The 26,795-nt window shown below is 39.8% G+C and overlaps 2 protein-coding genes and 1 long non-coding RNA gene across 3 annotated transcripts in view; 1 reads left to right on the top strand and 2 right to left on the bottom strand.

The window, feature by feature from the left end:
• The first annotated feature begins 713 nt into the window (after positions 1–713).
• acadvl (acyl-CoA dehydrogenase very long chain) lies at positions 714–16,443 on the top strand. Its single transcript, XM_007551302.2, has 21 exons — positions 714–824; positions 1,084–1,171; positions 1,281–1,350; positions 2,620–2,691; positions 2,801–2,873; positions 2,961–3,025; positions 3,122–3,256; positions 4,710–4,854; positions 5,004–5,133; positions 5,246–5,371; positions 5,954–6,152; positions 8,203–8,307; positions 8,557–8,643; positions 8,981–9,043; positions 12,260–12,361; positions 12,835–12,932; positions 13,412–13,484; positions 13,822–13,894; positions 14,074–14,146; positions 14,297–14,372; positions 15,269–16,443. The coding sequence occupies exons 2-21, from the start codon at positions 1,098–1,100 to the stop codon at positions 15,404–15,406; spliced, it is 1,977 nt and encodes a 658-aa protein (XP_007551364.1). The 5' UTR covers positions 714–824; positions 1,084–1,097; the 3' UTR covers positions 15,407–16,443.
• Positions 16,444–18,310: 1,867 nt separating this feature from the next.
• On the bottom strand, positions 18,311–23,837 carry LOC103137530 (olfactory receptor 2S2). Its single transcript, XM_007551305.2, has 2 exons — positions 22,629–23,837; positions 18,311–19,200 (listed from the first exon to the last, which is right to left on the bottom strand). The coding sequence occupies exons 1-2, from the start codon at positions 23,558–23,560 to the stop codon at positions 19,062–19,064; spliced, it is 1,071 nt and encodes a 356-aa protein (XP_007551367.1). The 5' UTR covers positions 23,561–23,837; the 3' UTR covers positions 18,311–19,061.
• A 629-nt stretch (positions 23,838–24,466) lies between these two features.
• LOC107836150 (uncharacterized) overlaps positions 24,467–26,795 on the bottom strand; it is a 9,220-nt gene continuing 6,891 nt past the window's right edge. Inside the window, exon 3 of the long non-coding RNA XR_001662008.1 lies at positions 24,467–24,477. This is a non-coding gene — a long non-coding RNA (uncharacterized LOC107836150). The remainder of the gene's footprint in view (positions 24,478–26,795) is intronic.

Below are 26,795 nucleotides of genomic sequence, written 5' to 3' on the forward strand. Positions count from 1 at the left end.
TCAGAAGCTTGTACATATACTTGTTAATGTATGCATTACTAGACATTTTCACCATTTGGAAAAACCCAGATAATTTTATGACTGTTTGACCAAAAATGAATAAAAACATAGACAAAAAAATCCTAAGTGAGGTTTTTAGAATTTACACAAGAGTTTAATTACTAAAATACATTCTAGCTCCATAGAAGTGAGACAACACATTGAGGTAAATTAAAACTTTCACGTTTATAAATCTTATTTGGATGTACATGCTATTTATTTTATTTGGTCAAGGAAATCACTCCCAACAAGGACAATTTGGGGCAAAAAAGAAATGCACTTACAAAAAAAAGTGACTCGAACAGCAGCATTTGTGACTCGCTTCAGCATATTTATACAGTTGCATTCACTGACTGTGTTTCGAAAAAAGATCAGTGGGCAGATGTTAATACAGGAGACAGATGTTAATACTAAATTACGAAATTTTGTAATGCTTGTAATTTACCAAACTAATAGAAGCTAAACTTTAAATACAATATTTTTTTTTGTTGAATGACTCAAATAATGCAACTTGTTTCCTTATGAATATGAAGAGGTGTAACTGTTGTTTTGTATTTGTGAAAGACTGAATAGAAAGAAGTTCATCCTCACGAAGAACACATTGTTTTGCAACAAAAATACCTACCGTTCATAAAGGACCCTCATCGGACTGCCCAGCAGGGGGCGCTAACGCCATCTAACAAAGGTGGACAGTTGGTGCTTCAAGCCTTAGAAGAAGACAGAATAACAACAGCTGTAGCAACGGAAGAAAATCAGGTTCGGCGGCTTTTCGGCTCTTTTACTCGGTGAGAAGAGAAACATTCACCGTTTGTTAACTCAGGTCTGTCATTTAAGGTGTTTCTGGCATGGTTCGCAGAGGAAACTAGACGGTTTACGTGCATTTATCGGATGTTGAGCGAAGACAAGTCAAAACTGTAATAGTTACAAAACAATTTCCGTTAGCGGTGTGTCGACACCTTGTTTACACCTTTATCTAAGCTTAAACTGCACTGTCTTTGTGATAGTCTGTTGCCTCACACGGGTAAATGCTGTTGTTTATTTCAGAACAAAAATAAATCATGCTGCTTCGTAAGGTGAGCCAGTCTTCCGCGGTATGCGGATCTATTCTCAGGAATCCTGCCGTGCTGTCGGGGTGAGGAAAAGCCGCAGACCTTTGTTAAAAAAAAATCTCCTGATCTCTGTCTGAAATGACTACAAACTCTAAAACATGATTTTATTTTAACTTTACTCCCTGCATTCAGAGGTCAGCGCCAAGCTGCGATTGTACTCGCTGTACCAAACGGTCGACTCTACGCAAGTCAAGCTGCTCAGGTATGTTTAATGTCATATGTTGAATTAATAAATTAATTTTATCGGGTGTAATTGCTTCACAAAGTCTGTTTGTTTTGTGGATACTGAATGAGCTATAAAGTATGCATGATATAACGCCCTCTGTGTGGAAGTGGGGGAAAGTTCACTGGTCACATGACTGAGTTATTAAAGGTGACACACCGCAGTTGTCTAGGCAAAAGTTCACAACATAACACTCTTATGTGACATAATGTCATCTAGACCTCTGCGTATCTGTCCTGGTCCTAATATTTTCCATCTGCACACTCATGTTGGTGGGCTTGATCCGTTCACTAGCTGTGTTTGTGGTGCATTGTCCCACAATTTTTATGGATTTAAGTATGCATACATGTCATATTTTTTAATCAGAGTTCCTAGGCGTTAATGTTCTCATTTTAATTTTGTTACTTTCAATTAATTTAACACAATATCCACATTTTAGGAATGGGAACTGTGGAAACCGGTTATAAAAAAATAAGTGTTCATATTGTGGTGATGATGGTAAACTAGTTGATGGTCTAAACTTTAAAAACCGATAGTAGTTTGGATCTTTGCCATTTGACTTGTTGTCAAAAGTGTTCACTCACCCCTCCAAATCGTTCAGTTAAGTTGTTCCAATAACACCTGCATATAAAATCCAAGCAGAGGTGAGCAGTTTTTACTTGTATTATAAGGAATAATACAAGTACAAAGTACTCGGTACTTCTTGAGTAACTTATCATAACATCTGATTTAATATTTTAAAATGTTATCAAAGACAGTATAAAGTTATGTGCAAATTTTGCTATTTTAAAGGTCTAATGAGGGGAAAAAAAATACAAATGACAAACTTGCATATTAATCAAATTGAGGCAGAAAAAACAGTTTTCCAAATCAAAACTTTTTTTCAACATAAAACTTTTCAAGGTAAAGTTAGAACAAACAGTGTTCTAATCTTAACCCTGTCACAACAGGGTAAAGTACTTCCAGAGACGATAACTGTTTAATTTTATTGGTTGTTGTAAACGTCAGGTATTGTATATCTAAAGCGATGCAGCCCAAAGATCACAACAATGAGTCCCAACCGGTGGCCTTTAAACGCTTTCAGTCCGGTTTCCTTTGGCTCTCGTCCACCAACAGAACACACCTCTCCTCCTGCTGACCTGTGTGTCCACTTGGCTGCTTGAGGACATGTCAAACATTTTCTAACTGTAGTGTCACTGACTTTTTAAGGCTTTTATTTGTTTAAAATTCTCTGCTGCTCTTCCTCAGGCCGTGTTGGAGAAACCTGCAGCGGTCGGCAGCGATGCTGCTTCTAAAGTGGAGAAGAAGGCCGTCGCTACTGTAGGCTTCCTTTTTCTCTGCTTTTTATTGCCACAGTAAGAAACAGAAAACAGAATTTGAATCAAATTTATTTATTTATTTTTTTTTCTTGTCTAATTTTTTTTCTCAGGAATCCAAATCGTTTGCCGTCAACATGTTTAAAGGACAAATTGCAACAGCTCAAGTGTTCCCTTTCCCTAAAGGTAAGCCCCAAACAGTCCTCATATCTGATTGGATTTGTTGGTTTTTAATTAGGAAAATAATTAGGTGTAGTTATGTTTGTGTCTTAGCCCTGAACGAGGAGCAAGAGCAGTTCCTCCAGGAGCTCGTGGGGCCAGTCAGCAAGTTTTTTGAGGTAATTTAAAACCTTAAAGATTGTTTTCTTTTACCTTCAGCCTCACAACCTGTTTAGCACTCATCCGGCTCATTCATCATGCTTCCTGTCTTCCAGGAGGTGAACGATCCTGCTAAGAACGACGCTCTGGAGAAGGTGGAGGATCACACCATGGAGGGTCTGAAGGAGATGGGGGCCTTCGGCCTGCAGGTCCCGGCTGACCTCGGGGGCCTCGGCCTCTCAAACACCCAGGTACAGCCGCTTGATTCGATTTACTTTTACGTCTGTTAAGTGTCTGCTAACAGACGTAAAAGACCTGAGCAAAAGTCTCAATTTAAAGCATAAAACTTTCCAGTTTTCCATGCTCATGGAAAATTAGTAAGAAATATCAGTTTGCAATCAAATAATCCAACAGACAGAATAAAAAAAAAAAAATTTGTTGCTCAATGTGTGTCATTTCACTGTTGGGATTGTGTGCAAATATCGCATGAAAACACACAAAAGTACTACACAAACTCTTATTTTACCAGCTTTATATTTTAAAACAATGATCACTTCACATCAAGAGCCAATATGGAGGGTCTTATAAGCCGCAGGTTTCCAGACCCCTGGGCTGTGATGATCTATCTTAATGAACATATAAATAATGATTCAGTCTCATGATCCACGTCATAAACGATTGAAAGTCCTAGTTTATGACGTGGATCATGTCTGGTTAAACATTTTAATGAACGTTTACTAGCCTCTTCAGTTTATAGGAAAGGATTCAAACCAATTAATCATGATTTATTAATTAATAATTATTGAAATTATCAATTAATAATTTATTCGATTAACTGGAGAAGAAAAGGCCATTTGGAGGGGGAAACCCCCTGCCCCCGCATTGATTCAGAGTAATAACTAAGCCAAAACTGTACAAAAATAAGTGGCATTAAAATTGCGTTTAAGTGAAGGGGGACGTTAGAGAGGCCCCTTCACTGTCCACTTTTAAAGCTCGTCTTAAAACCCGTCTATTTTACTTGGCTTTCAACTCCAGCAGGATCTAGTTTTAAATTGTATGTTTGTTTTTAAATTGTAAGTTTTTATTTTTTTATTTTACTTATTTATTCATGTTTTGTTGTCATGTTGTGTTTTAATGTACAGCACTTTGTATCAGCTGTGGTTGTTTTAAAGTGCTTTATAAATAAAGTTGGTATGGTAAGGATAAAAACACCTTCGTCTGTAAATGTTTTACCCAAAACTTTTCAAGTTGCATAGTTTTAGCTTCTTATTCAAATTCAATAAAGGAATGCCATATTATTCCATAATAGGCAGTGTTTATTTTCTAATCTAGAAAAGGAAATAAATTGTTTATTTGCTTATTTTACTATATTTCTAATATTGAATTAAAGAACTTGTGGTTAAGTGAAAAATCTGTACAATATGTCAGTGTTTTAAAATCCGATTCATCAGAACAATGAATAGAATAATCGATTACTAAAATAATCGTTAGTTGCAGCCCTATTTCAAAGTCTAATTATGATATCTAATAATTGGTGGCAATCCTGGAGAAAAGTTTAAGAAAAGAAGAAGAAAACCCAGGGAATTTAGTTGCTCCAAACTCTGCTCAGATGCAGATAAGAGAGGGAAAATGAGGACAGTTTAAAACGTCTGCACCGTTCCGTGTAGGCTGGAAGTCTAACGTGACGGTTGCGTTTCCTTCCAGTACGCTCGCCTGGTTGAGATCGTCGGCGGTCACGATCTGGGAGTCGGCATCACACTGGGAGCTCACCAGTCGATCGGCTTTAAGGGAATTCTGCTGTTTGGAAACAAAGCCCAGAAGGAGAAGTACCTGCCCAAACTCGCCTCAGGTGATCAGGATCAGAATCTGGACGGACTTCTAGATCGAAACCAGAGCCAAAAGAACACAGCAGTTCTGCAGACAACAAATATCTTGAAAAGACGACCTAAATCTCCTCTTTATCTTAATTCATTTTTTTCTCACCGCGTCTCCACGCAGGTGAGCACATTGCCGCGTTCTGCCTGACTGAACCCGCCAGCGGCTCCGACGCCGCCTCCATCAAGACCACCGCTCTCGTCTCCTCCTGCGGAAAGTTCTACACTCTGAATGGCAGCAAGATCTGGATCAGGTGTGGACTCACTGTAGGACATGCTGTCACCACAAGAGGGCAGCACCACATCAGACGCGGGAAGGGCTTGAAGCGCTGCTGTCTTCATATACGTTTTATATTTTCTCTTCAGCAATGGAGGTCTGGCTGAGATCTTCACTGTTTTTGCCAAGACCCCCATGAAGGATCCTAAAACTGGAGAGATGAAGGACAAGATCACTGCTTTTATTGTGGAGAGGAGCTTTGGAGGCGTCACACAGTGAGCACTTTTCTTTTCCCCCTTAACTTTAAGAGCAGGACTTAATCTTGAATAGTCTGGACTTTAATGTCGTCATTTTAAAAAATCTGGAGAAGTATTGAAGTATTTCACTTTGGGAAATAATCACAAAGTCATTGGTTACCAGCAGATGGTGGAGGATCATCGATTTCTGCTGTTGCTCTTCCAGCAGGAGGGATGATGGCAAAGTCAACATGATGCAATCACTTGGCTTTGAAGTGACATTTGTTGTGAATTGACGCTAGCTAAATAAACGGAACTATTTTTAATCCGAGACAATTGAGACCAGACTTTCATAAATAATGTAGATAGTAATCGATATAAGTTTGTTCAGATGCCAATAAAATGGTAAAATGATCCTTTACTTCAATGCTGAACAAGAACACAGCTGGTGTTCTGTTTTATGATTTATAGAGTTAAAAAAAAAAGGGAAAATACTCAAACTGAGTAAATGTCTTGTTGTTCTTTAATGTCATAAAAAAAATCACACAGAATCTGGCTAATTAGTAGATGTAATAGGAAGTCTGTCTAAAGTTGCTCCTGTCTTTATTCCTCCTGCCGCAGCGGCCCCCCAGAGAAGAAAATGGGCATCAAGGCGTCCAACACGGCCGAGGTCTACTTCGAAGACGTTCGCGTGCCGGCCGACTGCGTTCTGGGCGAAGTGGGCGGCGGCTTCAAAGTGGCCATGAACATCTTGAACAATGGTCGCTTCGGGATGGCGGCCGCCCTCTCGGGCACCATGAAGGGCGTCATGGCCAAAGCTGTGAGTCTGTCGGCGTCCCCTTTGAACATGCTGTGGACCGGAAGGGGTGTGCAGCAGCAGCAGCAGCAGCAGCAGCTTTCACACATAGCTCACTTCTCATACAGGCCGTCAGGTTTCCCATCCTTCGCTTTGAGTCGTGTCCGTATTGTCTCCTTACACCCCTCGTTTGTTTCAGTCTTGCTTTTCTCTCTTTGTGGGTGGCTGGGAAATTCCCCAGCTCGTGCTTCACCGCAGCCTGCTTTCTGCTGAAGTGGCAGTCGGGCGCTTGAGATTCAAATTGGCTGGCAGTGTGAGAGCACGTTTCCTTTGAACACTCGGAGCCTCTGCGCTTTAGTCAGATTTGCTTTGCATTTAGGGAAACATGTATTGTTCATGTGTAGAAAATCTTTAACATGAAGCGATCCTACTACATTGTTGTGTGAGTCAATAGCGATTGTTCTGAAGACGCCTGAGTCAACCCACAACAGATTTGCATCATCAAGAGAAAATCTCGACCGACTGCTCTCTCATGTAATGTTACTCTTTCAATGTCAGGAAACGGAACGGGCTGCACTTTGTTTTGTCGAAGATGATATGGAGGGTCATTTTGCTCATTGTGTAAAACTAAATGTGTAGAAGCAAAGCATTAATATCAGATATAGATAAGGTTTTCAAGTTGAATTAGCTTTTCTGAACCTATAGTTTATAATAATAGTGATAATCCAGTAATTTGTAAGAAAAAAAGCAGCATTTTTTTCCACTATGGGTGTAGTGTAACAAGACAAACAATATGTGAGCACTGCAAGTTGATCAGATGCTGAAGGAGGCAAAAGGCGTTTCTATAACGACCACTGGGTGAATGTCCAGCAGCACATTAAGCTTCATCACAATCACAAAGCAGGCTATCAGTACTAACTGGGAAATGGTAAATGTTGTTGAGTTTGTCTCGAGAAATATTAAAATGTTGCCACGTCTTGTTCTCGTGAACCAAACATCATGTCTCGTCTTGTGAGTTTCAGGTGTCATCGTGATGAATATGCATGTGTTCACTGGTTCATGAAGCCTGAAGAAGGAGCAATATTAAAAAGTTTTTAACTAAATTGCTAACGTAGGTTTCCGGTGATGTTCAGTAGCGCTGCAGCCACTGTGGTAGGAAACACGCCTGCTGGTTTCATTGTGGTTTTTTTTTTTTTTTTTTGTGGAAAACATAAATCAGGGTGGCTATGAGGTCTGGAGAAGTTCGGAAAAAGAGGATGTGAATGGATCATCATCATCATCCATCTACTCACATCTGTTTCCTCATCCATCCATGTATCCGTCCGCTCATTCGTCTGTCATCTCACCCAGTATTAGCCGGCTGACCTGTAGCTGGGCTGTTTGGTTAGATGTGTCGGACTTTTGGCGTTTCTTGTTCAAATTGTGAACGTTGTACAAATCTGTCATTTGTTGAAAATATACAGAAAGTCTGTTCCAATTAGACAAGAATGTCTTCTGCTTTACATTCCATTAGTTTTATGTCTAGGATGTGTGCATCAGTAAGGTGATGTATGTTGAAATGGTTATATGGAAGGTAAATAGGTTTTAACAGTGAGTCCTTCTAGTTGGGTAAACACCCTGCAACTGTTGGAGTCCAGTTGCCGCTGCTGGAAACCAACTTGTATAGCTGTGTGTTCTGGCTGCAGTATCGCTCATGATGCTCTCAACATGTGGTTTTTAGTTTTATGCACAACTCACAACATTCCTGCTGTTGATTATTATTATTATTTTTTTAAACAGAACTTCCTGTAGGCTCTTTTAATTTACCTTAAAATGTATTTGAAGCTCTAAGGTTCCGATTGACGAGGGTTGAAGGAAGTTTAGTCGCACGCCCTTTAACTTCGAGGGCTTTGGTGTTTTTTTTCCCACTAACCAGAAGCATTTAAACTTCCTCTTTTTCTGCAGCAAGAACTAGAAGTAGAAACCTACCAGTTTAAGGTGCTACGGCGTCTTAAACTTTGCATTACCTTATTTGGGAGGTCTGCAGCGACGAATCGCGCTTCACGTTTCTCCTCCTCGTCTTTCTCCTCATCAGATCGATCACGCAGCCAACAGAACCCAGTTTGGGAACAAGATCCACACCTACGGAGCCATCCAGGAAAAGATGGCCCGCATGGCCATGCTGCAGTACGTGACCGAGGTCAGACCATCCGAAAACGAATGTTTCCTACGCTCTACCTCAGCCGAGTCACTTCCACTTTGATACACTGAGGCCACCTCAGTAAAAAGCTGTCCTAGATAATGATTCCTCGTGGAAGTTTCACAACTTCTTCTATTTAAACTCATTTTTCTTGCAAGTTGTAAAACAATCTGATGCCCTGTTGGCTGGTTCTGCATTTGAACCAAGCAGTTCATAGTTTTGTTTTTATTTTTTTTTATCTGCTTGCAGTCAATGGCCTACATGATCAGTGGGAACATGGACAGCGGCGCCAAAGACTTCCAGATAGAAGCTGCCATCAGCAAGATCTTCGCCTCTGTAAGAACTGAAATCAGTCTGAAAGCAGACATCCTTTAGTCTAGCAGATTATCGTTGTGGTTGATGCTATTTTTATCCACTTCTACTCAGGAAGGCTCATGCAAACCTTCATATTTAAGGTCTTGAGTGTCGATGCAAACACTCCAGAATGCATATTACTCCCTGCACAATATTCATGTGCAAGTAGTACATGAATATTGTGCAATCTTCTCTCCAATCTTCATTCTGCTGAAGATTGGAGAGGAAGTGAGGTTCTTGAGGGTTGTTGATCTAATTGTGGAATTGAAGTTTGTTTTGTGGCTGATTTTTGTTTGTTTGTTTGTTTTCACTTCAACAGGAAGCTGCTTGGACCGTGACAGACGAGAGTATTCAGGTCATGGGAGGGATGGGTTTTATGAAGGTGAGTGCGCGGTCCACATCCTGTCACGTTCAACCCAAACAGAAGCAAGTAAAAATGTGCTTCTGTTTACTCAGCAAGCAGTTATAATGGGTTCCTCGCCTGAACCGGAAGGTGTCCCCCCCTCCCCCTCCCCACAGCCCCCTTGCATCACAACCTTGTGAAACCTTCTCTTTTGCTTTTTTAAACTTTTGTTTTTGTTTCTTCCTTTGTGTATATTGTGCCAAATTTTATTTGGCTCAGAGGGGGCGAGATTCAAATATAAATGTCGTGTGACGCGTCGTGGGTGGAGTCAAATAAAAACGTCGTCTTGGCTAATGCAGTTTTCTTGGCTCTCTGGTGAAAAATATTCCAGACCAACAACTTTTGCACAGAGACTCATCTGTTGGAGAATCTTTCTAAGACATTTTGCCTGCATTAATTTTGTTAATGTGACTTTTAGCTTTGGAGTAATAAGCTATAATGCATATTTTCTACTATAGCACCGCCTACTGGTGAATGTCGCTTAATGTTTGTATCTGAATATTTGTATAGTATAAATTATCACGTTAAACCATGATTGGGGGTTAGTCTGCCCCAATCAGACTAACCCCCAATCATTTGAACTTGAACAATCAAGTTCAAATAAGAAATTGAGCAATAATAAAAGTATTACAGTTCTAACAAATTTCAGAATTAATAATATTGGAAGTGAAAATGGGAAAGAGCCTTTCTTCTTTAGCTCTTAATTACTTTAACTTTAATGTTTTAAAACATAAAAGCATAAAAAAATTGCTTTTACAGTTTTTGTCTGGGTTTCATAAAATAAAATATAGATTTTTATTAAATGTTTTCTTTTTCATATATTTCTTAAGGCTATTTTTTTCTGTCTTTTTTTCCACTGTTGGAAACTGAATTTCCCAGAGGAAACTCCCTGAGGGATTGATAGAGTTCAGTCTTGTAAAACATGCATAACATTTCCATAAAAAAATGACACAAATACAGTAGGGAATATATATATTTTTATAAAGTTGACTTTGTGAGTAGGTTTAAAGCTACTGACTTTTTAAAAAGAATTTCTATAAATGTTGATTGGCCCATTGAAGGAAATGTTTTAAAACTAAACGCAGAAATAAAATGATTTAATTCAGAAATCTAAGCTAATTTCACACGGTAAGTATTAAAAAAGGCCATTTTATTTCACTTGTGTTACTTTTGTTCCTCCGGACTCATTTTGTTCAGCTACTGCTGACCCTTGACCCAGATGCTGGGAGTCCCTGAAACGCCTCATGGGGCTCATTACAATACCGACGGCACGCCATGCTGTCACTTTCACATCAAAATTCACCTGAGAACTGGTTTACAGCAGAGTCATTATTCTCTTCTGTGGTCCATCAGGGGTATCCCCGGGATCAGTAAATACGATCTGAGTCAATATTAGGAAGATGGGTGGATCAGTAAAATGGCACCTAACTTCCCCGGCTGACAATAACAAGCTTGTAAAAGAGAGCGGGAATTAATGGAGATAAGTTGGCCAACAAGTGCTGGACGGTTTCCCGTCAAACACGCTGGTGTTTTCACTTCCACTTCTTCTAAATGTTGGGATTCTATAAACTCTGCTGATGTGCTGCTGTGTGTAAATAAGGGGAAGGAAGTCAAACCAGGCGGCACCACTGGGGGAATTGTAGCACCGTTTTTCCTGCTTCGGTGTTCACATGACCTTACGCCAGCTTTCTCAGTTAAAAGTTACACTCAAAAGTAGCTCAGGTGTATTTAATTAGCATCTTATTTACACTAAAGCCGTGTTTATTTTAGCACCTGAAGTTGCTGTTGCAGTGCTGTGTTGCAATAATTTTTTTTTTTTCCTTTTGTATCTTACAAAACCTTTTCAAAAGTGACAGCCGCTTGCTAGCTGAAGATCTGTGGGCGAAGTGAAACTCTGTAAACATTTATGTTGCGGTGCTTAAAATAAATCCGACTTTTCAGAAGCGGGGGGGTTGGCTGAAGCTGATTCTGAAACCGTGGAAGGTTAGCCTCGAGATGGAACAACACCTACAGCTGTGCACTGACTGCAGGGGTGGACTGTGTTACTTTTCTGCAGGTTTCCACATTAATTAGAGCAAAAAAACCAGCTCAAGTTAAGTCCATTTTGCTGAAAGCTGATAAAAGGTGAAGCTCACTAAAGTCAAATATGATAGAAAAGTTGAATTGAGAAACTGAAACTTTTTATGTTGTAGACTCATCTTTCTTAGTTGACACCCGAATTAGAGCATTACATCAGACCACTGATGTCAGATATGATACAGAAAATCGTGGAAGACTGAACATTTACAGAAAATTGAGTGGAAGGAAAACGTGTAGTAGGGAAAGATTCCCGAAACATTGAACTTGACTTGAGTCAGAAACGTATTCTGGACATATAATCTGTCCTAAACCAGAGATGAGCCTCTGAGACTGAGGAAACGGACTGGACTGTTGCTAAATCCTCTTTTCAAAAGAAAGCAATTTCTGCATTTCATTTTGAAATCAACATCGCAGAACCTTTTTTAAGTCCTAATGCAATCTTCTCATGTTCTAAGAACGTGATTGGGGGTTGCTGTTAATTAAATAAGACGAATTAAGAGCTATAAATTCTTAAAATATGTAATTCCCTTTAATAATTTGAACACCGAGTCAAACAATCCCTTTGAGATTCTAATCTCTAATCTTTGATTATCAACATGTGAATAAGTGAAACTAGATGCTACTGCCTTACAAAAAGTTTTATTTATTTTTCTTTTTTTCTTTTTTCATATTTTTGCACATGTTGTGCAGTGTGAGTCGGGGGGGGGGGGGGTTTCACTTCAGCAAAGTGAGACAAACTTCTCACTTTGTGTCTGTTTAGTTTCTCTGCTGCTTTAAACTCCAGAAGAGCCTTTAAAGGAAGAGACTCTGTTCCTCTTCGCCGTTGCTGTTTTTCAATACACTGTGACTTGCCCCCCCCTCCCCCCCCGCCTTCCCGTACATTATATATCATCAGGTTGCGCTATAAAAACAAAGCTTTGAAGGAAACTTAAATTTAAGAACTTAGTGATAAGTTCAGAAAAGCCCACTTTGTGATGCAAATCTGGCTGATATGACTTCTCTAAAAGCTTCTATGAGGGTTATAATTTATCTTGTTGTTTTTGCTTATTAATGTTGACTGAGCTGAATTGACTCGGAGCAAACCGAAGGCACCGACGTGTTCACGTGTTCCTGCAGGACTCCGGAGTGGAGCGGGTGATGAGGGATCTGCGGATTTTCCGAATCTTTGAGGGAACCAACGACATCCTGAGGCTCTTCGTGGCCCTCAACGGGTTCCAGGTACCGTGAGAACATTCACAGATTGAATTCGGCAGCTTTTATTGTGGTTTTTGAATTATCTGTGAGTAAGGCTCAGAAACATACAGCAGAGGAAGTCTGTTTTTTTTTTGTGTGTGTGTGTGTGTTTTTTTTCTCTCTCTTTTTTTTCTTCTGCTTACTCTTTGGAAACCGTTCTTCCTCAATGCTTTTCCGGGTGCAGCAGCTTCTGGTTGTTTTGAAATGTCAAACAACTTCCCCCCCACACCCCCCATATGTTTTTCTCAACATGTCTGTGGGCCGGCATCAGATACGCTCTCTGTTTGAACTGCTACAGATCCTTATGGATCTGTAAATAAACCAGTTTATACCTGGTTTATTTACAAATAAAAATCTGAAAAAAAAAAAAAATAGTCAACTAAATCTGCTAGTACAGCGTTGAAAGTTCCTAGAAACGCTCTGACCTGTGTGCGCTGTTTGTGTTTGCGGCCCTGCAGAACGCCGGGAACCAGCTGAAGAGCTTACAGAAGGCCCTGAAGAACCCCTTAGGCAACGCCGGGCTGCTAGCAGGAGAGATCACAAAGAGAGCCAAAAGGTTGCAGCACATTTTTGCACCACATGTCTCCATTTCTGCTTCTGGAGCTTCTGGTGGCAGCACCTGCTGATGATGCTGTGAGATAAGGATGCCTTTAACTGAGCGCAAAGCGCAGCTTTCTATGCTCCAATTTCCCTTCCTCGTGCTATTACTTAGCACGTAGACGGTTTTATCTAGAAATGATCTAAAACACATAGCTGGTTTTTTGAAGAGCCACTCCCTTATTAAGAAAACAAACAGGCTGAAGATCTTCTCGTTTCTTTTCTATTTATGTCTAACAGAAAATTTGCCTTCCTGATTTTATTTCATTTATTTTGTTCAACATAATTTGTGTTTTTATCTGAAATGATAAATCGGCTCTTTCACACATTTAATTGCACTTATCCACCAGACAGACAGAACAACGATCACTTTAGCACATTCTGGGGGATCTGCACCAGAAAACTTGTTTTAATGTCTTCTTTTTATTCCATTTGTAGAAAGGCAGGTCTGAGCACAGGTCTGACTCTGCAGGGAAGCATCCACCCTGACCTGGCACAAAGTGGAGACCTGGTAAGTGTAGCGGGTTGTTGTGGGTTTTTTTTTTTCTGTGCATGGTTTTGATCATTGTTCAGTCATGTCCTATTTTCAGTTTTCTAATGGTGGATACTAGATCGTTACTGAAGATCTGTGGCTATTTTAAACTCTCTAAGCATCACACATCCTCCACTGAGTTTGTTGGTTTTTCCAAAAGCAGAGGTAGTTCTAGAGACGGGACAGGAGATCAAAGGCCACTTATTAAACGCTCAACTTCTGATCTAGTTCATATTTCTTAGCCACCACAGCCGGCCCCGTGGGCTTCTGTCACGTCTTCCTCTGAGTTGTGTGTTTCTGTTCGCCTTCTGTACAGACGGTGAAAGCCATCGAGCAGTTTGGCATCGTCATCGAGGAGCTGTTGGTCAAACACGGCAAGAAGATCATCGGTGAGTGAGACGGTCGGTCATCGACGCGACTGTTTACCTGGCAGCTGGTTCCAGATTAGCATTAGGATTATTTCCATGTTATTAGAGGATATAAACATTCATAGAAGTGGGTTGAAGCCTTTTATAGCCTCCTTATTTGCTTTTAATATTGAAATTAGATGTTTTTGTTTTTTCCCCAGACGAGCAGTTTGTTCTGAAGAGAGTCGCCGACTGCGCCATCGACCTCTACGCCATGGTGGTCGTCCTGTCCAGGTCTGCAAACGTCTTCTGTTTGTCTCCTGTCTTCGGTTGTCCCAGTTGCATATTTGAACTCCCACTGAGCGACTCTCAGCTCCTCCTACTCGACACAGAAACTCCCACGCAGCCTGAATGCAGATGTTTCGTTTGTCCCGCTCTCTGCAGGGCTTCCCGCTCTCTGAGTCAGGGCCAACCTTCAGCTCAGCACGAGAAGATGCTGTGTGACACCTGGTGCATGGAGGTAAGGTCGTTGGCACGGAGACACAGGACATGGATCGGATTTGAATAAAATAAAATAAAATAAAATAAAAAAAGTTAAATGGGAAAAATTCTGAATCGACCAATAGCAGGGTCTTATAACCTCTGGTTCTCTAAATTTACATGGATCTAATAAATTCTTATTGGCTTTTTTTTTTTTTTTTTTTTTTTTTTTGATTAATTTTACTGCATGTTTACATTTTTCATTTTTTCCTCAAATTCTTTTTTTAATGATTTAGTCAAATTTAAGAAAAAGAAACGGTGGAAAATAATTGGACCAGGGTTAAAAAAAAAAGGGGGGATAAAATTGGTTTTAATTTGCTGTGTATAAATGGTGCAATTAAACAAAAAAAATATCCCATGAACCTCTGTGCCAATAACCAGCATTCATAGTTTGCTTGGTGGTGAAAGTGTAATTTCGTCACATTTCCTACTGCTGCTGCTGCAGCTTAATTTGACCTGATTCAGTCAGTCAGATGTTTGATTTAACTTGGAAGAAACCAGTTATTAGATTTGTGTTTGATTAAGCCATCTAAAAACAAACCATAATAAGACTAATTTTAAAAAACAACAACAACAACGCAGCTTTAACTGATTTTGGTTCCATTTTCTAGTTTTAAATACACGTTTTTGTTTCTTATTACTAACCTTGACATGAAGGAATTTTTTCATCTGCTGATGCCGTTGAGCAGTCGCAGTGGTCTGTATAAGAATGTAGTTGGTTAAATATTACTAGACCAGTAATTCAGCTTGATATGCTGAATCCAACCCAAGCCGGCATTTCTTTGAGCTTCAACTACAAGCCTACATTTTGAAGTTAACTTCAGTCCTTTTAATGTAAAATGATAATCTGTTGAATGTGACCTCTTCATCCTCCAGGCTCATGACCGGGTCATGCAGGACATTAAGCTGCTGCGCTCCAGTCAGTCCAAGCAGCTCTTCAACAACATGCGGTCCATCTCTGCTGCTGTGGTGGAGAACGGCGGCCCGGTTCCTCCTCACCCGCTGGGTTTCTAAAGCCCCACTCACTCTCTGTCACCTGCATCTCTGTATTTAATTAGTTTTTTTTTTTCTCTCTCTCTCTCTCTCTCTCTCTCTCCAACTTTTCTGGATTTCTAAATCCGATCTTGAATGCCAAGTCCAGCCAGAATTGACCCATTTTAATAATACATCTATTTCAGTCACATCGCTTTTTCTTTGTTTTTTTTTGTTTTTTTTGTTGGTCAAAGACAAACAGTTAAGCCTTGACTCATTTCTCACTTTTTGAACTTGGGAGTGTGAATCTTCTACAAGAGATTCTTCTTCCTGGTGTATGTCTGATGCAGCAGACGGTTGAATATGTGCAGGGAGCTTGTAAATAGACTGTAGCTGACTGATCAATAATTCACAGATAAAGTACGAACATATGCAGTTTTTTGCTTTAACAATAACACAACACAATGTGACTCATGATGACTCGGTCAACAGGAACGTCTAAAATAAAAATCAGTTTAGGCTCTAAACTGAGTTTTATTTTTGGAGGGCATATTTTAACGATTTTCTTCCTATTTTTTTTTTATGTACCGTACATTTGCCTATATTGTGTGTAATGTATTTAAGAATGTGCTTTGTATGTACTTAAAGGCCTTTCTGCATGTGAAGCTCTTATAAACACAATATCAGATTGAAACTTTTGCCTTAGATTCTGATTGAATTTCCTGCTGTTGCCGTGACTCCACTCAAAACTCATCAATGCAGCCGCCAGTTCTCAAGGGCAAACGTTAGGAATCCTCAACTGTAATCGTGGAACATGTACTGTCATCTGCATATTTAATTTTAAGGTAAAAGTGCATACTTATTTTGGAAGCCTGGGTTTATCATATGTGTAATTACATATTGAGTGTAACAGTTGTTAGACTTGATCACATTGGAGGGGTTTCATGTGACATGCTATTTAGATTAATCGATTAATCTAGGAGTGTGTTTATCCATAAACTTATCTGCCTCATCCAAAATACGCGTGGACCTCGGTGCACTTGCAACATGTCATTAAACACGCATCTGCTGAGCTTTGACTTCGTCTCTTTTCTTGAAAACCCGTTAGGCTGTAGCAGCGTTTTTTTGTCTGAGTGTTGAAAACACACTTCCTCTCCGTACTAAAATACCCGCCTGCCTCTTGGTTTCATTTCTGCAACGCACCTCTTCTAAGGAAAAAGGCGCTGTGCAGGAATGCCCGTAAGAGCAGCGCCTAGAGTGTGTACACAGGTTGTGCACTTAAGTACAAACAAGTCTTGCTACTGTGAGTGTGAGACTCGGATCGGATCGGACGCGGGCTGTGGTAGAAGCGTCTCTCGCAAGGCAACGCGGCATCCAGTGAGCAGAATTCCCCTGTCGTGCTGCCATCGCCGTGAAACTCAACTGTCAACTCAGGCGGCGGCAGTGCAATCCCCTCCCGTGGTAAACCCCAGGGAATGGATGTGCAGTTTGAAGCAAATGTCAGCAATTGTTTGGAAAGAATCGTTTAACAAAGCAACTTTTCTCTTTTGCTGCCCAGAAATAATCTGGTACTTTCTGTAATGGCTCTCTAAGTTTTAGTTTGACACTAGGGGAGCAAATTAGGCATGCAGTGTTAAACTGAACCAAAAAGAAATCATGCATGGATTTTTTTTTTCTTTGAAGGTCAACTACTCCTCCCTACCCCCCTCTCTAGTTAACGCAAAATTAGAGGCTGTAGTTCCTCAAATTTTGTGTTTATTAAAATTTGAGCGCCTTTATCGGTTAGCTTGGTTTGACAAGAATTTGCTGTCTAATCTCTAATCATCTGTTAAAATACAAGACTATTAATAGTAATATGTTAAACTGCCAGTGAAGCTATCAGTACAAACTGCCGTTTATCAAAAGTATTTACTGAGTTGTATACTTAAATTAGCTTGAGTAAGTGAGCACATACATTTAAAAATGACTGAAACCTATATAATGTAACGTCTGCTTTAAGTTTCCTTTATTGTATTTTGGGATATAATGTGCCTTTTTAGTTTTTAGGCGAGCTAACTTAGCTTAGCATATCAGCAAAACGGGGCTAACGGTTTTAGAGACCGGATACGACCTTTTTCCTTTTTGACACCTGTGTAAAATACATCACCATTGAGGTTTTAGTTAATTCAAATGTATTCAAACACAAGCTAACATAATGCGAAAAAATATTAGTCACAACACAATATAACGAGTTAATAACGACCCTACCCTGGATGTCATTTTGTGGAAGCAAAGCTTTAGAAATTGCTTCCTAATCTTGACTGACCTGTTGCTTTTTGGGATCTTTTAGCCTACTTCATGTGATCAGACAGGTCCTATTCAAGTGATATATTTTTCTTTACATCAGATCGTTCTAAAGTCTGGATGCGGTTTGTAAATTTTATTAAAAGAAAAATGTATTCAGTTCCATTGAAATCACGATTCAATGTGAAGTAAAATTGTAGTACTGCTCCTTTAAAAAAAAAAAACCTTAAATCATTTGAAAGCTGCTTTTTTATTGGTCACACTGTGTTTTTATGAAGAAACACAATAGCAAAAATAAACTACAATAAAATGTAATGTTTTGAATATTTTATTTTTCTGATATTTTTTAGAATTTTATAAAAACTGTAACATATTCAGGAAAAAATTCACATTTTGAAATGTAGCTTATGGGATCAGCTGAAAATAGTTAGTAAATGGGGAGTAAGTCTTTTTTAAATAAATAAGTTGTAAGTTGCATAACGGTGTGATGAACAAGCAGAAAGTGGACAATATGTGATTTCTGCCATTTGTTTATCATCACTTTAAAAGAAGAGCTACTTCAAAGTATTAAGCAATTTTTTTTCAAACCCTTTTTCTAACCTTTGGAGAAAAAATGGAAATGGTTGCCTGTAGTAGCGCGCTATCTTGAAATGCATGCATGAATGATGAAAATCAACTCTTACATAGCAAGAAACTTGCTGCACAAAACAACGCATGCATTAAGCTCCATGGTCAATTTCTTATTTTACCTTCGATCGAAATGCAATTGGTGCTTAACTTTTGGTTAAAAAATCCTAATACCGGATAAAACAAATAAGTAGCGTAAAAATATCTCAAACTTAAAACTATACAAATAACTTAAAGTAGTTTTTACAAAATATCTTTTTTTTTTTTACAGGCATGCTGAGTTGTGTGCTTTGACGTTTCTCGAACACAGGCCAAAGTGTTAATCCCTCTCGTGAAAATCAAAATGTCTTGAGCCATTTTAGTTCCTTCTGCTGATTTCAGCCTCAGGAAATCCGTGAATAAGGAATTTCAGGCTTGACACAGTTTTTTGGTATCCCAGGGTATGAATGACACAAAACATCCAGATGGCTAAACGTTCAAATATATCCTCCGTGCCAGTCAGCATTGAGGTCGGATGCAGACGGATGATTGGGTTTCCCCTGAGCCGTAGAAAGGACTTCTGCAATCAGACAACTGTTCCACCTGGCCTTGGAAAAAGCTTCAGATGAAAGAAGAATTAATAGTCCAAGATCTGGCTTTGTGTTTTCCTTTGCATCTGCATATCCAATTTTCTTCTGAAGGAATTCATTAGAAGCATCTCACAAAGTTCCTTTCCAGCACAAGATAACAATATATGTTGGAAACAAAGGCTTTTCCCTCTAATCTTGGCATTAATTAGCCTTTCCCATCAGGCGTTGTCCATAATTCCTTTGTATGAATGTGAATCATGTGAGCGACTGGTGTCTGGCAGCGGCTCGGTCTCTTCCTCCCGGTTCTCTTGTGGGACTTCCAAGGAGATGATGGTCTGAGCAGTCAGCGTCCGCTCCCTGAACAAAAAAATAAACAAGAGTAACAAAACAGGCGGTGAGTTGACATGGCTCTTTAAATTCTTTTGAAATCCACTTAGCGCCTTTTCTGAAGTAACGCATTGGATGTAGCAGCTGTAATACCAGAACGCATTAGCTTTTTTCCTAGGCGCTCAAAATTCCTGGATTCTCATTTTTCTTCAGAACGACTCATCTTCGGCGCAGCTGCACACAAAATCAACAATGACTCCCTCAGCCATGTCACCGTCTGCTCATCAGTGTGACCTAAATGTTTCACGAAATGCGAACCTTTATTTAGACAGCTCATGTGACTTAGCGTTGTTTATTTTAAATAGGGAAGCATCCTGCGTGACATTTTCCCACTGGACTTTACAAAAATATGTTAGTCATTTTACAACTGTAGTGAAGGCAGCTAAACCCTTCAGGGACGTCTGAGTTCTTCGTCAAGAGTTGTTTTTTTCTTGTATTTATGTTAATTGCATGAGACTTTTCAGATGTTATTCTTTGGAATCGGGATTAGAAATGGCCACTTCTCACGCCTTTACAGTCTACAAGGTCTCAGCACAGGATCCTCAGACTAAACGAGCCCCTATTGACAGCCAAACAACTACTAAATGTACCTGTAATGTAAGATGATAGTTGACTATATTTTGAATTTTTCTGGGGTTTTTTTTCACAGACATATTTAATCACTACCCTGTGATGGACTGGTGACATGTTCAGGGAGTTATGGAAATATAAGCACCAGCCACCAACAATTCTGCAAGGATAAGTAAATATAAACAACGGATGAATGTTTAAATGCATTGTTAGATAGAAATAAGACATGTATGATAGCCCACACCTCAAATATTCCACTCTGCACCTCGTTAACCATATTTTTATATCTTTCTGGACAAAACAGATGGCATGGAAACATTAATATGTCAGTTAAAAATAAAACTATTTGTAATTTTAGCTAGGATTAATAAAAGATTTGAGCTTTGGGTACCAAGTGAAGTGTAAGTTTTTCTGGGGCGGGACTGAGGATGGTTAAAAATTTGTGTCTTATGTGAGCGAACATAAGGAGAGATTAACCTTTAACTCAATGTTAGCAGGGATATGTCTTTCAGATATTAAAAATAAAGAAAGCTACAGCTCAGAAACATTGTCAAGCACCACAGGAATTAAATGAGTTTATGACTAGGTCTATATGAACATGGAGCTATGCTGCTTCCAATTTTTACAGAAACATATGTTTAAAAGGATCCAATCATTGAATTGCACACATTTCCATTCAATCAACATTTATAAGAGAATTTACTCAAGTTCTGTTTGCTGCAGGAATTACCAAAAGTTTTATATCAAAGGAAACTAAGTCGAGTCAATAAGTGTGCAGAAATCCCTCATCCTGAGTGTGCAAGTGGCGACAGCGGAAAGGAATAACTTGGAAGAAATCTCCAGCAAAACCTCACTCGGTGAGAGCAGATAACACTGAACCGGTCCAAGAGTGTACTTCCTGTCTTACAGAGACTTAAAAGCAGCAGCAGCCGTCAGTGGCTTTAAAATGGGCGAAAATACACAAGATCAAAACAGATACATTCTGACCCAGAAGTACTGAAGAGCAGGATCACATCAAGGCACTTTGACATCTGCATGCCCTGCATTCTGGGTAGCTGCATCATGCCTCTAACTACTACTACTACTACTGTCCATGAATCATCTCTCTTATCTGGTGCAAGTCAGTCACAGTTTTGATCGACTGTCAGGTGCTCCCAGTACTGCCTGTAGCACACTGATGGCACTCTCTGACCAAATCAACTTACATACCCATTGATGACCCTCATTTTTACCAAACTGTATTCAAATGGCACCAATCCTTTTTACAGTTATTTGAAAGTGAGTGTTTAGAAGAGCAATGACTGGAAGGTGGAACATAAATACACCTATAATTTATACTTACAGTCACTTAACCAACATATAAACTTATTAAACCCACAAAGATGAGTTTCTCTCTGAGTGATGACACGCCACAAACCAATGCGAGTGTCAAGAAATCACATACATCAGCTAAAAAAAAAAAAAAAACTTGAGCCAACATTGTGGAAGCGAGGAGTGGATGTCAGCATGGTGCTTTGCACGGAAAATGTGTCAGGTAATTGGAAAAAACAAAAAAAAACAACAAAAAAAACTACCCTCAGCTGAAGTCCGTTGATGTTTTCCTTCTCCTCAGACTTTATTGCAGCCCATGTGTGTAAATGGTAAGAGGATGCACCACAGTGGCGGTCTCTGTGTGTTTTTCCTTTAATATCCTGACCACACAGACCAGCTGCCAGCGGTGGATCACACCCTCAAGCCCAGATGCCCACTAACGCTTAAGGAAGTCAGCCATATTGAGGGGCTGTCACCATGTCGCCGGGTGATTCAAAGGTGTTAAAACTGCAGGTTGTCTTCAACTCCCCTTTTAATGTCTCAGTCCAATCAAATGTGTCTAAGTCCAAGCTTCAAATGTTGCGTGAAATTGGTCAAAGTTAATAAAGAATCTGGACTTGGGGAAAAATGGACCCACCAATTGAATTCTAAACTTTCCCAGTAAAACTAAGGTTCACTTCAGCAAGACAAATCAAAGCTACATTCCAACGGTATTCCAACATTGTTCTGCTGACAACAAAAAAAAAGAAGTGCGGGTGTCAACCTGACCGGCCTTAAGGGTTTCATCCCTTAGTGGAGAAATTCAAAAACTCAAAACATCAAAGAACGCAACACAGGATGTTACAAACCCTTGCAGCTGAATCCGAACTTTAAGCGCTGATGGTAAACACTCCACTTTCCAGTCAGAGGAACGGATTTCCTCAGATTCTAAACGACCACTTGCAAAACGGAGAATTCGTGGAACAATGCAAAAACAAATGTATTTCTGAAATTACTTGACAAAATATTGCATGGCCTTTTTTTTTTTTCAGGACATACCATTTTTTAAAAATTAGATATTAGATTGCATTTGCAATTTAGAACGATCTGTCTATACAAAGTAACAAATAACTTTGTTAGTGATTCATATTTTGAGCCCATAAAGTAGCTTTCGGCAGAGAGGACAATGTTACATTTTTCTGGTATTTATCTTCTGCCAACTACTCCTGGACATGTTTTTTTTTGTGCAGGAATGAAGAATCAGCAGGAGTTGTTCCAGAATGCTCTGAAAGAGGCGCCCAGATGAGGTGGAGGGGTGAAAACCAGGCTAAGAGCCATAGCAATACTTCAGAATAATAATAATAATACTAATAATGAATAATAATACAACAAGGAAAATGCATAAGTTGATGAATAAATTAATTGTGGCTTTGGTAGCCCACCCCAGGCCCCCTTTTGGGCACCCCTCTAAAAACCTTTCTGGAGACGCCCCTGCGTAACTCCGAAGAGATCGAGAAACGTGACCGAGCTCGACATACCTTCCTCTGGGTTGTGTATGGGGCCAGTTGGCTCTCACGGTCCAGCCGAGCACAGCCTTCAGGTACCGGGAGCAGCAGGGGAACCGACGATTCAGCTGCTCCAGAAGTTCCTCTTTGCGCAAGCCGTAAACAACGGGCGCCACGCATTGCGCCACGCTGAAGAACGCAAAGATAACCACGGCGGACAGCTCCTTGGTTTCACTCTCAATAATGTTTTTTTTCAACATGAGGTACAACACGAAGTTCACGAAGTTGGGCAGGATGTAAACGGCCAGCTGGGTGCCGTGCAGGGCGATGGTCCTGCAGCCGGCCCGGTTCCTCCGGTTGAGCACCCCGAGCCGCCGTCCCTCCACCAGGATCCTCACGTAGCTGTAGAGAATGAGCAGCGTGCACAGTCCGATGAACACCACCTTCTGGAGCTCGCCCCTTTTCAGCTGATTCCGGTCGCAAGTAACATGTTCTCCCGCCGAGGGACCCGGGTTGAGAGGCAGGCTGAGGGGGATCGCCAGGGCAACCATCCAGGTGAGCACGCCCAGCAGCCACGGCCAGTACGCCGCCGTGCAGGCGGAGGTGTAGCGCATCGGGTAGCACACGGCCACGAAACGGTCCAGAGCCATGGCCGTGAGCGTCAGCAGGATGTTGGAGGCGCTGCTGATCAGGACGGTGATCATGGCCCGGCAAGCGTTGGGGCTCAGCTGGGCGTTCAGGTGGATCTGGTAGTAGAAGACGCTGCTCACGCCCAGGTGGACCAGAGCGGACACCAGCAGGTGGAAGACCAGCACGAAGCGCGCATGGCTCCGCAGCCGCTCCTCCCGAACTATGGTCCAGTTGATGATGAGGTTGAAGAAGAGAAGGACCGAGAAGGAGAGGGTGGACACGTAGAAGCGCACGCAAGGGTAGTCCTGCACCACCTCCGTGGTGTTGTTACACATCGTTCCTTAGCTGGGTCTGGAGTGATGCTGGTGATGGGAAGGAAACCTGGTCCGCCTCATGATCCTCTCCGTCTGCTGCCTGACTGAAGACTGACTCAGTCTTCCGCCTCGCGCGCGCTCTGTCAGTTTTTCTTCTTCTTTTTTTCTTTTTTTACGCAGTCACGTCTGTCACGTCTGTCTAACTGACACCAAGAAGAAAATAATAATAATAAAAAAAAACACTCAGTCATTTTTCTACGGTCAAACTAATTCCAACTCACTTTAACAGTAATAGAGTTATTATTAGACATACATTTGGGTATTAAACTAAAAATCCCCATTTTTTTTTGTTTTTGTTCTTTCAAAATAGTTTCACAGATTATTGAATAAAAAAAGGTTTTTATGCTTTCAGGTGTTTTGATCCTTTGATGTTTGGTTGTTTTAATCATGTCTTTATTTTTTTTATTGAGTTAGTTCAGTTATTGTCATTGTGTTTTGGATTTGTTTAATTAGATTAGTATTTATTCCCTTTTGTTCTTTTTTTCCTCTCACATCGGCTTCCATTACGCTCCTCATTCCAGTTGTTTATTTCCACTTTTGCCTCTTCCTGCTTGTCTGCATTTGAGTCCTCTTATATATCACCATTATGACACAAAGGGACACTAAGGCAGCCCTCTTGAAAATAGTTTGCTAATTGTTCAGCTCAGTTGTACAGAGTCAACTATGAGGAAAATATGGCTGCACAGAGTAAAAATAAATGTGCTTAATGGAAGCATGCCAAAAAAAAACAACAAAAAAACTTCTCCTTTAATGAAACGTTTTGGCTCTAACATTAGGTAGGTTTTTTTTTTTTTTTTGCAGGTTATTTCGCAAAACTACCCTAAAACTACCACCGGACCTTGCAAACTACGAGGAAGAAGATCGACCACAGGAAGTAGCTGCCATATGTATTTTACTGACTTATCGCGTGAACGGACTTATTCACGTGATTTCAATTTAATTTATTTAATGGTGTTTTCTCGACATTAACGAAATATTAACGTTTTGCGCATATTTGTGATGGAAATGTTGCTACTGAAACACTGTAACTGATTAAATTTCCATTGCCTCAGCTACCTTAGCATCTTTGACCATGTCTAGTTGTACATCTAAAATATGTAAAATGGTCAAACCTGAAATTAATTACCTACACCGAACAAGTGTAGACGTTTTAAGAAAGAAAAAAAAAAAGAAAAGACATTTGATGTTTAAAAAAATGTTTTGTTTGCTTTTTGGACTGAGAAATATTGTGAAAATCACAACACACTTTAGCACAGGTTTTAAAACCTTTGCTAAAAATATTCTGTCTTCTGTCTCTGATTCTTTGCAACACTGTTTTAATTTGTGAATACAAAAAAGTGAAACAAAAGTTTTAATCTAAAATATTGTTAGGTAAAATGGGGAAAGATATTCTTATTTCTGAATAATTTCTGTCTGTGCTCTTGTGCCAAATCATGTCACTATTGCCAAAATGAACACATAAAAAAAATAAAAATCCCATATTTCGTCCTCAGAAGTAAAGTAGTAAAACTATTCTTTCAGTGTCAAGTCTGATCTTTTTGTGCGTTAAAGCTTTCTGCTTAACATACAAAAACAAAACATGAACTTTGACACACTTTGTTGATTTATCTGCAGATTACACGGTGAGTTGTTGCTAAGATACAGCTTGTGTGCTCAGTGATCTTTGTATAGTCAGAAGTAACGTTTGCTGCTTTATGACTTGCTACACTTCCCCAAACAACATCCTTCTTAGAACAGTGCAAAAATGACTCTATATTTCAGTGTCACACACACTTAGTGCAACCACTTATCTCACTTTACCCTCAAACAGAAGTTTTGCATTAAATAAGTTTGTTCAACTGATTTTATTTGGTAATCTAGGGTCATTTTCTCTCTTATAATCTTGAAAATGCTGAAATCTAGACTATTTCTAAATGTCAAAAGCAAACAAACAAAAATCACAATACCATCACAGTACGTCTTCTAATTGTAGAGTAATATCTATTAATTACTGTAAAAAAATCTTGTGATCTCACTTTCTAATCTTGAGTTTTGGCTATGAATCAGCAGTTCTGAAATGACGGCTATGATCTCACTTAAAACGCTTTTTTTTTTTTGGTTTTTGTTTTGCATATTCTAATATTAGGGTTTTCCAGAAACTCGCTGTTCTCACAGTTCAAATTTTCTTGCATTTGAAACGCATTAGTCATTTATCGTTGAACAGGTGTTTTCTTTTTCTCCATCAGAAGTATGTAAAAGCACCGTGGTGCCCCCTGCTGGTAGTTTAAACCTCTGCAGAGCAGAGTTACAGCATTGATGGAGCAATTTCGACGTCATAGGTGTTCACAACACGCTGTGTACGAGTTAGAAACAGATGGACAGACACACACACACACACACACACACACACACGCACGCACACACACACACACACACACACACACACACATATTGACTTAGAAAATATGGGTCGACTTAGCTTCTGAGAAACATGATAGTGGCAGCATAATGCGAAATAGTTTCCAATGTGACAAAAAAAGGGGACCGAGATGTTCTTAAAGGAAATCCTGGTTTTGAAGTGAGGAGAGATGACACTATAGTCACAATAAACCCAGACCTAAATATGTTTCGGTTTCTTCACTTCAGCCTGTGTGAATATTTTAGATATATGCATTGAAAATATTTACCAATACATTTCTACAAAAAATTTGGAGTCACATACCACAGAAAAACCTGCAAATAGGTGAGTACTGAGCCATGAAGGGGGTCCACAGTAATCCTAATATTTATATTTATATATAGACTTGATTATTTTAGAGAAATTTTAAATGATGTGTATTTGACCAGTATTAATACCGTATTCTCTATGCTTATGTAACCGGGTGGTTTTACGTGGAAAACATAGTTTACATAAAGTTGCTGCAAATTCCCACCCGTTTTAGGGCCCTTGAATACATCCAGGCCCCGTTTCCCCACCTTCACTTACGTTTCACTAAGGCACCGGATGTGCCTTAGTGAAAACTAAGAGTGCCTGTTGTTTGCAGTTGGATCTTGGACTGATGAGCGCCGGTGCCGTGCTCATCAGGTTGCTGGAAGAAGATCTGGATCGTGGCTATTTGTGCTGCTGGTAGGATTAATGGACTTTTGATGTCACTAGTTCTGTGTAACGTCAGGTCGCTTTTTATAGTGTTGCTACTAGTTTGACGTGATTTGTCAT

This window comes from Poecilia formosa, unplaced genomic scaffold, assembly GCF_000485575.1.
Source record: "Poecilia formosa unplaced genomic scaffold, Poecilia_formosa-5.1.2 Scaffold41, whole genome shotgun sequence".
NCBI classification, from domain to species: Eukaryota; Metazoa; Chordata; class Actinopteri; order Cyprinodontiformes; family Poeciliidae; genus Poecilia; species Poecilia formosa.